Raw genomic sequence first — 16,257 nt, 5'->3', positions numbered from 1 at the left:
TGATCATCCAGTAATCTGCGCCTACATCGGTTTCCCCTGCGCCCTTTTCCGTTTAGGGCTCATTCAGACAGGTGATTAAGCCGCAGAGCTGGGTGCAGGCAGCCCATAGAAGTGTATTCGGATCTGTGCACCCGTTCCTGCCCCTATGCATCTCCCAGCGGTTCTGCAGGAAGGCCCGGCTTATTTGCCCATCTGAATGAGCCCTGAGATGGATCTGACTAATGTAAATGGATATTGTTCATTTACATCCGTTCTGTTTATGTCTGGTTTTAGGCTAGGAATATATATTTTGTTTATACTTGTTTATTTTCTTGATTTTTCTTGATACTTGATTATTTTCAGTCTGCATCAGTCACTTCTGACAGTCTATGCTGACACGACCAAATGTCACAAGCAGATTGACAGCCTTAACTGTGCATGTTTCCCTATGAGACTGTGTAGAGAGGGTGTGTCCTTTCCCTCCACTCAGTTCCCTGCTTATGCCAGTGTGTGATGTCAGATCCCAGCTTCCTGCCTGCTGGAGCTGAGAAATAGATTTTGATCTTAGAAGGCTGTAAAGAAGAGATGGCTACAGATAAACTGGTACAGCCTTTGTGGCAAGATTTGTTTCATCTATGTGCATCACCTAAAGCTTGTCACTTCAGTGTTTATATGTAAGGGATTACAACCACTTTACCCACTTCAGCCCCGGAAGGTTTTGTCCCCTTGATAATCAGACCATTTTTTTTGTGATCTGGCACTGCATTTTTTACTTTCTGCTATATAACATTACACCAGATTTTTTTTTTAAATCTACTTTTTTCATACTTTAAGGCCAATTTGTATTCTGCCACATATTTTTGGTAAACAAAATCCCAATAAGCGTATTTTGATTGGTTTGTGCAAGTTATCGCGTCTACAAACTAGGGGAAAAAGTTATGTCTTTTTCCTTTTTTTACTAGTAATGACGGCGATCTGCGATTTTTAGCGGGACTTTGACATTGCGGCGGACAGATCAGACCCCTAACTGACATTTTTGACACTTTTGGGGGGAACAGTTACATTACTACAGTAATCAGTGCTAAATGATGCACTGTTACTGTAATAATGACACTGGCAGGGAAGAGGTTAACCCAGGGGGGATCAAAGGGTTAAGTGTGAGCCTAGGGGGTGTTTCCTAACTGTATGGGGGGGGGGTGGAATCCACACAGAGACCTGTGATCCTAAATAGGAGGATCACAGGCACTCTGTGTTCATTCCAGAGAGAACAACGGTCTGCTGTGTTTACAACAGCAGACTGTCATTCTCTTTCCACGGGGAGCAATCGTGGGTGCCCAGTGGCAATCGCGGCCTCCAGCCTCGCAGATCGGTTTCCCTGCTGCCTAATGGGGGCAGGCAGCACGTGCCCGATGGAGCGATCCTGCAAACCGCCATAACAGGTACGCCGGTTTGCGCAGCCGAGCCAGCCTGCCGCAGTATATCTCTGGCAGGCGGTCGGCAAGTGGTTAAACAACTAAAAAAAACAGATGTAAACTGCACTGGATAGACCTGAACTGAACTGACGTGAAAACTGATATAGGGCTCTTTCACACGGGCGGTCCGATCAGATCCGCCTGTCAGTTTTTTAGGCGGATCTGATCGGATCCTCCATGCAGCTCTATGGGGCAGCGGGTGTCAGCGGAGGTCACCTCCGCTGACACCCGCTGCCATCCGCATCCGATCCTGTGCTGAAATCTGGACGGATGGAAACCCTATTTTTCCATCCGTTCAGTAATCGGAGCGGAGCGGATCTGATGAGAGCGGACAAGCGGTCCGCTCTCATCCGATCCCCCATAGAGGGCAGCGGGTGCTGAGACACCTCCCTCTCCGCTCTGCAAGCGGAGACGGAGCTGTCATCCGCCCGGCTCAGCGGGGTTCGCGGAACGATCCCCGCTGAGCAACACGGATCCGCCTGCGGAGGCGGACCGTGTGAAAGAGCCCATAAACTGAACTGAAAACGGATGTGCAAACTGATGTGGCCTGAATCAGTATTCATCATTTTCTATTTAGCAGAAACTGAACTGATGACGCTTGCGTGATAGGCCCTTAGCGTTAATTATTTCGAAGGGATGCAGACCCTGCAACTTTTCTTATCAGAAGACTGAGAGTGCATCAACTCATTATAAGGAACCCGTCACTCCTAATTAGAATTAGGTATACAATCAGTCTGGCCAAACAAACAGATATTTCTTTAAAGCACAAACAGGCAAGAATCTGCAACAAAGTGTGTTTAAATCCTTTTAATTTACATTGGTCACCCAGAGGAGATTGTTTTTTTTTTCTCAGCAAAAGTGGAGTTACTCTTATCTAAATAAAGAGCAGACAGGTTTTATGGTAATTGTTTCACAGCCTCCCTGAGGCTTGGTCCAGGTTAGTGATATAGAGTTGGGGGAGCTTGTCTTGTCTTAATATAATCTGTTACCAGTAACCATCATATAAATAGATATTACCAATAACAATCAGTCAGTTTGAATTTCTAACGCAGTTTTGAAACTGAAAACAACTGCCATGATTCACAGGAACTGTTTTTTTTTTTTTTATACAGTATATGTCCCTTGTCTTGGTAAGAGCAGTTAAGCTTATCAATCTCCTACCATATCAGAGAAGCTTTGTGCTGTTGTTATCAGCCCGGTGACTCATATTTCCTGAAAGAAGCTTTATTCATAGGTTCTTCGACTTTTCTAATGCATGTTTCTCAATCAAACAAGGGAACTAATGTAATTCATTATTTTCATGTACAGTTTTGAGGAGGAGTTTGCGAACTCATAGAGCCCACTAGCACTTGTGTGTTGTGCTAATTCATATTAAATTGAGATTCCCTTTATTGCTAGTAACTAGTATAACCCCCTTTTATCGACAATACCTGCAACACTTTTCTATTTTTTTAAAAAAAACGTGCATAGCTATTTGTCCAGTGAATCTGCATGTATAGTTCTCTGAAAATTAACCAGCATTTGCAGATTAGTGTTAAGAGTTTTCTCCAAATGTACAAAGCTGTGGCTGTTTTGCTGATGGTTCTTAAAGTGATTGTAATGCTTTATTTTTTTTTTCAGTAAAATTAGAAATCGACCGATTATCGGCAAAGCCAATATATCGGGGGCCGATCTGCACTTTCCCCGATATATTGGAATCGGCCCCTGAGGTTACCGTTATTGCCGATATTTCAGGAAAGTGCTTGTACCGGAGTGGTGCCTGCAGCTAGAGGCATCACCCCGGTACCGGCGTCCATAGCCTACAGTCGGCTGTCTTGTAATAACAACCGATGCAGCTGAGAAGACGCTCGGCTGTCATTACAAGGAGCGGGAGATGGCACACCCCGCCCCCCCCACGGCTCACCCGGGTCTCCCGTTCCACCGGGAGACCCGGGCAACCATCCTGCACGGCCGCCGAAGAGAAGACCCGATCAAAGCCGCATTCGGCTCTGATTGGGTTTCCATGTAAAAACCTGGAAGTGATGTCATGACATCACTTCTGGGTACTCGGCGCCAAATTAAAAAAAAAATGACAGCATTCAAAACAGCTAAACTTGGCGTTTTGAATGCTTTTAAGTGCAGAGGAGGGGTTTGGGGTCTCTTAGTACCTGTAAAAAAAAAATAAAATAAAAAATAAAACATTTTTTTTTAATGTACGAAAATATCGGGCAATATGTGATGACCAAAATATTGGTATTGGCAATAAAAAAACGATATTGGTCGATCACTAATTAAAATAATAAACATGTTATATTTACCTGCTCTGTGCAGTTGGTTTTGCACAGAGTGGCCCCGATTCTTCTCTTCTCGGGTCCCACGCCAGCGTTCCTGGCTCCGTCCTCTTGTCCGGTGCCCCCACAGCAAGCAGCTTGCCAAGTTGAGCTGCTGCTTTGTGTGTTCATTTACACACAGAGCTGCGGTTTGGCCTCATCCCCTCTGGCTCCTGATTGGCTATTGTTTTAGGTTATTTTCTCTTTTGGTTGACAGTTCTCAGGCTATTGTTTTAGGCTTGTTTTGGTTGAATGTTCTCAGGGATTTGTTTTAAGCTATTTTCTCTTTTGGTTGAATGTTCTTAAGCTATTGTTTTATGAATAGATCCCTATGTGTAACAACTGATCATATTTACAGTGTTTAGAAGACATTCTGGTATTTAAAATAGCATTGATTCATGTAATTTTTTTCTAACAACTTGCGTGAGCTACTTGCTTCAGATTACATTGGGATGAGATTGTGATCAGGTCTTCGTCTTGCCGATTTAAAACAACGTTTTTTAAAAAAAAAAGTATATAGCCAAACCTTTTTCATTAGCTTTAGACAGAGTAAGGCCAGGTTCACACTTATGCAGATTGCGGTGGATGCATTTTCCCAGTGCATGTTTCACATGTGTTTTTGATGCGCTTTACATTTTGTGTTTTTTGTGAGGTATTTGTTCTCATGTGGGAGAAACCAGCAAAAATGCAGAAGAAATGCATTTTCTATTGAAGTCAATGGAACCAAAAATGCAACCTGCTGTGGGGAAAAAAAGTCCCTGACCCTTTCCAAAAAATGCACTAGTGGAAAACGCAGAGATGTGAACGAGACCCATAGGAAATCATGTTAAATGGACAGTAGTGCTTTTCTGCAAAACTGAAAACGCACTGAAAAATGCATAGGTGTGAATTGGGCCTTAGGAAGTGTAAAATCCATGTATTTTTCTATTTTGCTGTCTGTGTCCTGTTGGAGAGATTTTGTTTACTTCTTGTTATGGAGACACAAAGGAAGGGAAAGAAAAATAGAAAATGTCTCTAAAGTGAGCTGTCTTGCAAACTATTTCCTTCACCTCCTGTTTGAATGGCAACCGTAAAATTTCAGATTTCCTATTATTTTCTGCCCTCCTACCAATGCGCACAAGAACAAGCAAAAAAGGTAAAGCTCCAGTGTATGGACTCAAATGGCGATAAAAACTTGACAGTCTTTTCAGCACTTCCACAGTCCATCCAAAACCAAAAAAAAAAAAAAAAATCTGCTTTAGAAAGACTGTAAAGCCCCACTCCAGGCAGAAAAAAATGACCCTTGCTCACACATATCACACCTCCCTCTGGGCATTCTTAACTAGGGATGATCGAACGGTTCGGGTCGACCATCGGTTCGACCCGAACATTGACTGTTCGAAATTCGGCCGAATTCCGAACTTTTTGCGGAAAAAGTTCGGAATTCAGCAACCAGAACCGCCCAAAATGCAATGGGACAGGAACTGGGCTTTAAAAGCTCTTGATTGGACCAGGAACATCAGTAAAAGCCAATTGAGGGGGCAGGAGGATGCTAGGTATGTGATTGGAGTGACTAGGGGGTCCAGAGGCCAATCAGTAGTGAATACGCCCCCCAGTATATAACATAGCCCCGCCAAATCTCTAGCACTGTAATACAGGGGCTGTGGAAGAGAGTGGAAGCAGTTCTGTTACTCCTGCTGCAAAAGTGTCATTTAGCAATTATTAGTGTGAGGAAAGGGATATCTATTGTAGTTAGGGTACTATATACCACTATAGTTAGATTCAATAATCTAGTTTCTGTAGGGAAAGTGTTAAGTGTCAGGGTGACCGTAGTGTAGTGTAGGGTGAACTGACTCTGACTGCTATGCCAGGGTGACCAAACTCTTCCATGTCAGGGTGACCGCCAGAGAAAAAAGATCATTTGTCTTAGAATTGCAGTAGAGCAGGGATGGGGCTCCGCTCCTTGTATGCCAGGGTGACCGAATTCATCCATGTCAGGGTGACCGCCATAAGAAAAAGATAATTTTTCTTAGAATTGCAGTAGAGCAGGGCTGGGGCTCCGCTCCTTGTATGCCAGGGTGACCGAATTCATCCATGTCAGGGTGACCGCCAGAGAAAAAAGATCGTTTGTCTTAGAATTGCAGTAGAGCAGGGATGGGGCTCCGTTACTTTCACACCTGGGCGTTTTTGTTGCAGGCGTTTATTGGGCTTTTTTGTGGACATCTTTGGAGGCAGGCATGACATCTGAACTTCTGTGTAGGGGTATATATACACACACACACATATGTATATATACACATACACACATATAGGTGTAAAAGTAGCGGAACCCCATCCGTGCGCTAATTAAATTATTTGCAGGGATGGGGTTCCGCTCCTATCACACCTGTATGTGTGTATCTGTATCCTATATACACAATCTCATACCCACAGTTGATCCAGGGGAAGGTGATGCTGAGATTTTGGGACACAGCATCATTGGGGCAGAGCACAGAGGAGAAATACTATATACCACTTACTCATTCACATGGGAGTGGAAGCAGTATCTGGAGACTTCTCTGGGGCTTCCAGATTATGATAAAGCCCCCCACCCACAGACCCCTACAACCATTGGGCCAGGGTTGTGGGGAAGAGGCCCTTGTTTTTATCAACATGGGGACAAGGTGCTATGCCGGGGGGGGGGGGGGGGGGTCCGTCCTACATTTGCTGCAGCAATGTGCATTCACCCACAGGGCACCATGTTTGCTTGTAGGTGGGCGGTAAGAGGGCAGTAAAGATGTGGATGGACCACTTGTTTTTACCACCCCTTTGCTGTCCGTGTGTAAGAAGCCTAACTGTGCCATGGCAGATACATTAGGCTTACGTCAGAGCCATGCATCACTTTCCTACAAGTTGCTGAAATTCTGCCTTAAAGGCCCAGGGAGCATCAACCAGGATCCATGGCACTCCCCCTGATACCAGCTGAGCCTGAGTGAGCTCCTTGTCCTGCTGAATTGGCCAAAATACAAGCTGTGGATGGCCCTGCAAGCACCAAATGGCTTAAAAAAAGTTGATCTAAAAGTTATTGGGCAAAACGTTTCTGCATCCTATCAGATGCATTCACGCTTCAGCAGCACCACTGTTGTCAGGCAGCCATGGATGTCATAGCTGCCTACTTACAAAAGCCCGCAGCGGAGATTCCTCCATCCATGCAGTTAGTGTAGATATGAGAATGAATTGATCTTTTCGTGTTCAAGCCATGTAACCTTTAATACAGTATATACATGTATTCTCGCTGGCTCTTTTTTAAAGCTGGCCAAAAACCAGAAGATGTACTGATGAGCTTTTGTGCTAAAATTCTTATCAGTGCATTAGATGACATGACGAACGTCATTGGAAAATACTTCAATATTTAGTTTGCATTTAACATAAATTTTGCAATAAAGGAATTTCCTAAATCAAAACCACATTCACTGTTAGAAACATTTCCATTCCTACTTTTATTATGTTGTCACTGTGGGCAAAATAAAAGTCATGTTTTAAAAATTTAACATACGTTCCGCAAATAAAAGTTTTTAAAGGAAATTCTTCTAGTGTATGGCCAACTTAACACTCTCTCTTTGTCAAATATCATAAAAGTTTAGTGACGCTCAGTGATGTATATTTGCACTTTATTTGTCACAATGGATCTCATGTTTCTTATTTAAAGTCCTGAGGCTCCAGTGCTGAATATACAGTCTGCAGAATAAGAATCATTATTAAACAACACCATAAAAGCCAGAAAATCTAAACATATATTTACAGCTATTCACTAGATGGAAATGATCACATTTGTAATGCATCCTACTTAAATACCATTGTGCTTAATAATAATTATAACTTTTCTCACCTTTCTTGTTTTACAGCAGTCACCTTTTATCCATTGTACTGTTTATTCTGTGTGTGTGTATTTTCTTAAGGCTCTCAAGTAGCTTTTGGTCCTATTAAGGATCTAAAGTGCCACATAGATTGTGCTTACTTTGTATTACCATAACCTCATATAAAATTGATGTGTAGTTTGCAGCAATGTTAATACGCTGTGTTTAATTAAAGTGTATCTAAACCCAAGAACAAAAATGGAATTGTATTGCCGCTTCACTAGTCATTAGAAATAGTGGCTGCATTAGTTTTTTCCTTTTTAGTTAATTTTTTTTTTTCACCTGCTGATCCTAACCAGTAACACATTTCCTGTTCTAGGGCGACAACGCTGAAGAAAATGCTTTAGTATAGGTAAAGGCAAAACTTTTTTTTTTGGTTAGTTCTGCATAGAGTGGGGGAGGTTTAGATCCTCTGTCAAGTCTTTATTGCAGTATGTGTTCATGCTAGGGAGATTCACCCTTTCTATTTGTCCTTGTGACAGAAAGTGAGGGGAAATCTGTTATTTTAGAAAGAGTAAGAGGTGGAGAAAAAACTTCCAATGAGGATGAATATTCTGATGAAAATTGTCTCAGTTAGTGCACTTCGTGAAAATCCCCTTTACCCTCCTGTTGGGCCTCCAGAATGGGAAGTGAAGGGAAATCTAACTAGCAGGACAATAGAACCAATAGAGGGTTTAACCCTTCTCTATTCTATAAAGTGAATAATAAATACATTTGTTTAATTATTTTATTCATTTTTTCACAGTAGATTATTTTGTAATTTTGATATGCACAATCATTTTGATATGCACATTAATTTGAAGAGTGGATTATGTCAGCACTGATTTATTTAATAACTACTTGTTTTTAGTGCTGTATTTTGTGTATTTGATATTCACTTTATGGGCTGGTTGTATAAGTGGCAGATCTGCTATTTGTATATATTTTTTGGGGGGTATTTGATTATTATTAGTATATAAAGTATTATATAGTATTATATATATAATATATATAGTATTATTATTATAATTTATTTGTTCACAGAGCAGAAGGAAATGTTGAGTTTTTTTATCCCTTCTCTTTTCTGTCCAAAACTCAAATACACTTCTTTTTTAACCACTTAAGCCCCGGAAGATTTTACCCCCTTCCTGACCAGGGAGAATTTTGCGATTCGGCACTGCGTGACTTTAACGGACAATTGCGTGGTCGTGCGACAATGGACCTAAACAAATTTGACGTCCTTTTTTTTCCCCACAAACAGAGCTTTCTTTTGGTGGTATTTGATCACCTGTGCGATTTTTTGATCATGCGCTATAAACAAAAAAAGAGCGACAATTTTGCAAAAATAACAATATTTTTCACATTTTTTATATGAAATTCCCCCAAAAAAATGTAAAAATCAAAATTTTTTAACATTTTTGGCCAATTTGTTTTATGCTACATATGTTTGGTAAAAAAAATCACAAAAAGCGTATTTTGATTGGTTTGCGCAAAAGTTATCGCATTTACTAACAAAGGGAAAGATTTTTGTCATTTTTGTTGTTTTTTTTTTAACGCGTAATTGGCGGCGATCTGCAATTTTTTTTGCGGGACTGCGACATTGGGGCAGACAGATCGGACCCTTGATTGAGATTTTTGACACTTTTGGGGTTACCAGTGACATTACTACAGTAATCAGTGCTATACATATGCACTGTTACTGCAAAATGACACTGGTAGTGAAGGGATTAACTTTTTTTGAGAGGGAGGGGTGGTGTGTGTCCCTAGGGTGCGTGATTCTAAATGTGATTGGCTGTGGCTTGAGCTGTAGGAACAGTGATCAACGGTCCTACATTGCAGAACCGTATGATCACTGTTTCTACACAGGGGAGAATGACAGGCGGCTTGTTTACACTAGCCGCCTGCCTTTCTCCCTCTCCACCGACGATCGCCGAGTAACCGACGCGGGGGGGGTCCGTGACCGCGCGGGAGCGCGCCTCCGGCGGCGCGCGCTCTCTCCCCAGAGCCTCATAGGCTAGTGACGTACCGGTACGTCACTTTGCCTGTGAGGGGCTGACCGCCGCAGTATATGTACTTGCGGCGGTCGGCAAGTGGTTAATTGTTACCTTTCCAGTAGCAGTGACATTGATCTTCACTGTCCTCAAGAGCCCTGGTGCTCCCACTACCTGATAAAGCCACTAATGGTACATTCCCATTCAGGGCAAAGTGACAGTGCTTCCTGATAGCCCACCCCTTTAGGTAGGTGTAATCAGCGATTCTTAATTCCTTATCGCCTCCACACTACAGGAGTTGACCCTAAGTAAACTCCTGTGTGGGATAATCCAAAAAAAGGTGGACTCTCATCTTTTGTCCATCAATCAATTAGAAGAAGGTCTTTACTGTGAAATGCACATGAAATTTACAATAAGATGCAAAGATAAGCTATAGAAAAGCTATAGAGTATATAGGACTCTACCTATAAAGGCTTCTGGAAAGTGTTCTGAGCAGTTTTTGTCTCAACACACATGTGTCTGGCACTCTTTTTGTCATTCTTCGGTGGGGGGTGGTGTTAGAGCTTAGGTGAGTGCTCCTTCCTTCATATGACAGGGTGCGGGCCTGGCGAATGACCACTCTGGCCCGAACACTATCACAGGGTCATTTGCTTCTCCATACCTGGAAGCCCCACTCAGAGCAATGCAGCAAGGCCTCCAATGGGGTGGGGAAGTGACTAGGGAATACAGATCGGTACATAGGGCTTGCTAGTAGGTAGTAGGTGAGCCATTAAAGGGCACTGTCACTGCTTTAAATGGGCAGATTTAATGAAAATTGCTTTTCTGTTCACTTTTAAATCATTGTTTTTGTGAATAGTAAACTTAATTACAATGCTGCCAAAAGTAGACCAAATATGCCGCTAGAAAAAGTAAAAAAATTGTGTAAATACATAAAGATTAGCAGTTTAATCTATTCTACACATTGCAAAATTGCAAATTTTGTCCAGAATGTGGAATAATAAAACAGCCCAGGTCATGAAGGGGTTACAGAACCAGTAAGCACACATATGTATAACTTTAGTTCCAGAATTTTATTTTGTGGTACTGAATTGTGAAACTGAGTTGTCATCTTGAAACAGGTGCAGCACTTTTCACAAGATCTACTAAGTTTCAAGAGACTGTTTCTAATTCTCTCATACTGCTTTCTACAGAATTTTAATGCATAGAGTCGGCAGAAAAATTCTAAGAAAGGCTTCAGTCAATTTCGCTCCTGCTTCTACAGCAATATGAAGACAAAAGCAAGAGCAGCAAGAAGAAGGCTGGAGATTGACCTGGAAGATGAGGATGAAAGCGTGGCACAGCAGACGTCAAGTGAGGATGATAATGATAAGTGTTTTGTGTATAAAGAGAGGAGTAAAGGGAAGAGTCCAGATTCCGGGAAGAGCACAAGGAAAAGAAGGCAGATGTCACAAGGAAAGGAACATAGCACCCGGAGATTGGAGAGTAATGAACGAGAAAGACAAAGGATGCATAAACTAAACAACGCATTTCAGGCACTTAGAGAGGTCATTCCACATGTCAGAGCAGAAAAGAAACTCTCCAAAATTGAGACGCTAACTTTAGCTAAAAATTATATCAACACATTAACTGCTACCATACTGAACATGTCCAGCAGATGCTTACCCGCTGGCCAGGACACTGGCTCTGATGGCAGTGGCAGTAAGTTTTACCAGCATTACCAGCAACAACACGGAGAAGAGGACAATGATGAACACTTAGAAAAATACTCTACACAAATCCACAGCTTTAGGCAGGGAAGTTGATATATTCGGTATATTTTTTCTACTTTGATACTAGGTACATTCTCAGAAATACTATATTTTCAAAATTAGATTTTGCTACTACAGTGTACAATTTATATGGAAATATTGCTTATCCACTCATCCGCACTTTACACCGCCGTTCAAGAAATCGGTTCAGATTTTCATTACAGATAGTTGAATTTAGATATGATTTTTGGGATATTAACATTAAATGGATGTAGATTTTGGTATCATGGCAGGTAAAATGTAATTTTAATTTTTAGACTTTTAAGGATAGGGTGGTTGGTGATTATATGTTTATTTAATATATATATATGTGTAAAAACTGATGAATACAATAATATTGATATCAGGTAGCAGTAGAGGTATCTTTTCAAAATAGATGTGGCATCTGATTTTCATATGAAACCAGTTTAGTTTTTTTTCATATTTTATGTAAATCGATAGTTACTAATCACTAGAGTCTAGCCAATAATTGCAAAATCCCCAAAAGATATGGTTGCCTTGGATTAAAAGCCATCATCAGTGTTGTTATTAAATAATTCTAGTTAATGTAAATTAATTTTGGACATTACGTCTAAAATTTTTGTCATGTAGGGTGATCAAGAAGCACCAACCACATCACAATGATGTAATGAGTGCATTTATGGTAAAACTAAACAAGAAAAGACATCAAATTTCTGTAATGAGTGCACTATTAGCAACCCCACAAACACCAGAGAAAAGATGAAATTAGTGCATCAGGCAATCATTACAGACATCACATGACTGTGTATTCTTAGTAAGTCTGACATCACAGTGCTTTAGTGAGCGTAATAAAGAGACCCTGTCACCTTTCCCAGGCAGGGCACAGTGTTTCTGCAAAGAAATCCTCAAAATATTTATACTCATCATGCCTGCACTCCCTCATAGCTTCTTCCTCCATCTCAGCCAGCACTTAAATTACCAGTGTGGGTGATGACAGGGAGCGGTGAGATTACTCCTTCAGTCATATAAAAGTGCTTAGGTGTAGCAATTGACTGCTAGGCCAAGTATTGTTGTAGGGAGGAGGTCGCAAGCTCCCTCAAGCTTGGAAGCTTCTATTAGTGTTCCAATGGAGAAAGGAGCATCCGGGAAGAGCTAGTAAGGTGAGTTTAAGGGGATGCGGGGTCCTTTGCGGTGATCCTGGTACTTTGCCTTGCATGGGCAAGGTGGCAGTGTCTCTTTAATAGTAAATCTGACAATCACCAGAGACATTGCAGTCACTGAATACATTATTAGTGAATCTGACAAGCCCCAAAATATCACAATGCTATACTCGGTGTGTTTATAGTGAATGTGACAACAATAAGAGACATCACAATGCTATACTCAGCTCATTATTAGTGAATTTTTCACGCTTCAAAACATCACAATGCGGTATCTATTAATAAATCTGACAACATCACTTTTCTACACTGGAGAAATTACACTTCAAAATTTATTTTTTTATTAATTCTGCAAAATGACCACTTAATAGAAGAAATATCAGGAACAGATTTTCATTTTATCAGTATTGGGCTTTAAGAAAGAACAGCCATCTAAGTAATCCTACATTTAGAAAAATATGTTTTTTCTTTAAAATAAATGTGGATATTTAGATATTAATGTCTATATTTAAATTGTGTTGTATAAGATTCTAGCCCGGAATTGCTACCAAATGTGTTTGTAAAATTACTAGAGGTATTGGGAACTTTACCTATATGCAGTAAAGGTGATTATAGGCATAGAATGATGTTTGGTCATTAGAAATGGTCTGAACATCATAAGGTTTTTAATATGCCTGGCACATTATCTGCACATAGTAAATCTTATGAAAAGGGATATTAAATGGTAAATGAGGTGTTCTTTTTTTTTTATTACAGGCAAATGCTCTTTACATGGTAATAGGTGAAAATTCTTAATGTAACCGATACATTTTTTGTTCATTTGCTATGATAGTTCTTGGCACACATATTATTTAGACCTCCTAACTAACCTCCTTAGGCAGGACTGTTACAATTCTTTTACCAACCAAAGAAGGAGTGAAGTTTTACCTGAACTATGGACATAGTTTGGTCAAGGTCACATGGGACTGACCCTGTCTCAACTGAAAATGTACAATGGAAAGTATTTGCTGTATGACTGTTCCTCAATTTTAGATGAACAATTAGCCGGCTGCTGTTAGGGCCTTCAGGAGATGCTAGTCTTCATCAACCTTTAATACAGGTTCCTTATTGCTTTCCGTCATTATTTTTTTAATATCAACTGCTCAACCCCTGAAGGAGGGAGAGATTTTTTTCCCCCCGAAACTCGTTGGTTGTATTTGATGCTCTTAAACATTATATGTTTCAATAAGTCCTTTAAATGAGATGAATTTCGACCAGGCCTTCCTCTGTACACATCCAAGAATGTATTGCTTTGGATAAATACATCTATGTATGACCACCTTGAATGATACAATGTTCACAGCTTATCCCAATACAGTGTGTACAAAAGGAGCATCTGTCATTGAAACTGCTGGATTTACTATATAAAGACAGCCTTATTAGATTCATGTGGAGTCTTGATATTTGCATATGAAATGTTTAAAAACATTGCTCCTGTGAGTAGAATTCAAGTACTGTCTGCTGTGCTCAAACTACGCTTGGATTTATGTATGTAATTTCTGCAGTATGTGATTAGGTGATTTATAAGAGATGAAACTAAGGTTGGTAAGATGATCTATGGTATATGAATAATGTACCTTTTATCTGGCAACTCATTTTCTAAAACATCCAATAAATAGAGTGCTAAAGACATCACCAGCAGAAGCTTGCAAATATTCCAAAGTAAACCACTAATAATGATGTACATTCTGGACACTGAACCATTTAGATCAGTCGTTAATCATGTACTTTATCAGTTAACTAATGGCCTCAGTGAAACAGTTCAATCATAATAGTACATTGAACAGAAATATTCCAGTGGCGATACTAGGTTTACCTGACATCAGCTTTGCAGGTGAAATAGGAAATCGAGTTCTTCCACTGCAGGGTGCTGTGAACACTACAACATGCAAAGACATTTAAAAAAATTCTAGCACTTCCAACCTTGTGGCAACAGTGTGTGCCTTGTGCAAAATGCCAGCTCCATAAAGACATAGGGGTTGATTTACTAAAACTGGAAAGTGCAAAATCTGGCACAGTTCTGCAAAGAAACCAGTTTTTTTTTTTTTATCAAAGTCTAATTGAACAAGCTAAAGTTAGAAGCTAATTGGCTATCATGCACGGCTGCACCGGATTTTGCACTCTCCCGTTTTCGGAAATCAGCCCCATAGTTTGCTGTGGGGGACATCAAGTGGCCTGCACAAACCTCTCTCCTTAACCATATTTTTGCTGAATTAGAAAGCCAGTTGCAAGCTAGGTATTCTCGTCCAACTATCAGCCTTTGACCTCAAAATTTTTTTTTTGCCTCATTTCCACAGATGCTCTCCAAACTCCGAACAGTGGAGGCTGCAACATCCACAAAAGCAGGGGGACTCCATATCAATGCTCATGGTTTTAAAATAAGATTTTTAACTCTGCAGTTGGAACTTCACCCCTAAAGGGCAGTGCTGCTTTTCTGCCACGTCCCCCTCCCCCTCCCGCTCATTAGATTTTGGCCTCCCTTTTTGACAGGTACCCACTTCCTCTGCCCACAGCCTCTTGGGACAGGCTGACAAGTCCCAAGAGGCTGCAGGACCATTGACTAGGCACAGCACGGCTTGCACACGTGCAGTAGGACGCCGGCAGTGAAGCTGCAAGGAGTCACAGCTGGCTTCCTACAGTTAGCATGGCAGTGCTTTACCAACACTGGTGAAGAACTGGCCTGGTTAAGGACAGTGCTGGATCCCTGGACAGGTAAGTGTCCTTTTATTAAGAGTTTTTGTAGCTGTTGACTTTTTTTTTTGGGGGGGGGGGGATTTAAGAACCTCTTTAACTTGTTACATTACTCTGAAAATTCCATGCTTGTACAGTGCTTAAATAAAATCTGAATTGTATTTTCTAACTCCATGAACACCATGTCGTCATTTTTCTAATTCAATGTAAGACTTTGTTGTTTAAAAAAAAATATATATGTATATTTAATCACTTCTTAATCTAATTCTTTTTCTTCAATTTCAGCCAAAATATTTTATTTTTTATTTTTAAAATGTTAGAGCATCTGCCAGATTTATAATACTATATATGTTCTACTCCAATGGGGACACAGAAAAAATAAAAGAATACATTTTTATTTGAGCGAGGAAGCGTTAGAACTTCTAACAATGTGTTTATTACTGCCTGTTCCATGCTATTCGGATAACAATTGCACCGCCCTTTTCTTGTATGGATGTCACAAGAATAGGAAGCAAAGGTAACTTTTCCCAGTGAGGTCACAGAGAAAAATGAAAACCTGACAGAAAAGGTAATGGTATGGCAAGCATCTCTTGTCTACCTTTAAATAATTTACACCAGACAGCTTTTGTTGGATAATAATTTGGCCACGGCCTTTATTTATTGGTTTTTCCAATATTTTATTAACTCATTAAACCATGAATAAACCATTATTAACTTTAAACATTACCATAATTTCACACCACATAACACGACAACCCAGCTTAGCCGCTCGGGTTATTACTAACCACAGAATAAACCTCCACATAAATGTCCCCCTTTCTTCAAAGGTGACCCAACCACATAAATTTTTTAAGGCCGTGACTTTAACACCTTTTTTTTTTTTTTTTTATATATATTTTTTTTTTTTTTTTATATAGGGGGGGCGGGCGGGAAGCTCCGCTCTGGCTGCTCTCCTGAGGCGACTGACCACGCGCTCCCGCTCACACTCATATT

General features: G+C 40.6%; 1 protein-coding gene across 1 annotated transcript in view; it reads left to right on the top strand.

The window, feature by feature from the left end:
• The window catches only part of BHLHA15 (basic helix-loop-helix family member a15), a 56,903-nt gene extending 44,960 nt beyond the window's left edge, over positions 1-11,943 (top strand). Inside the window, exon 2 of the mRNA XM_082262262.1 lies at positions 10,796-11,943. Within this exon, the coding sequence (XP_082118388.1) occupies positions 10,871-11,407 (537 nt within the window). The 5' untranslated portion in view covers positions 10,796-10,870 and the 3' untranslated portion in view covers positions 11,408-11,943. The remainder of the gene's footprint in view (positions 1-10,795) is intronic.
• Positions 11,944-16,257: the final 4,314 nt, after the last annotated feature.

Source organism: Pelophylax lessonae (assembly GCF_965119305.1).
Source record: "Pelophylax lessonae genome assembly, chromosome: 6".
In the NCBI taxonomy this organism is placed as follows: domain Eukaryota; kingdom Metazoa; phylum Chordata; class Amphibia; order Anura; family Ranidae; genus Pelophylax; species Pelophylax lessonae.
Note: the sequence above shows the minus strand (reverse complement) of the source record. Positions and strands in the feature narration are given on the sequence as shown.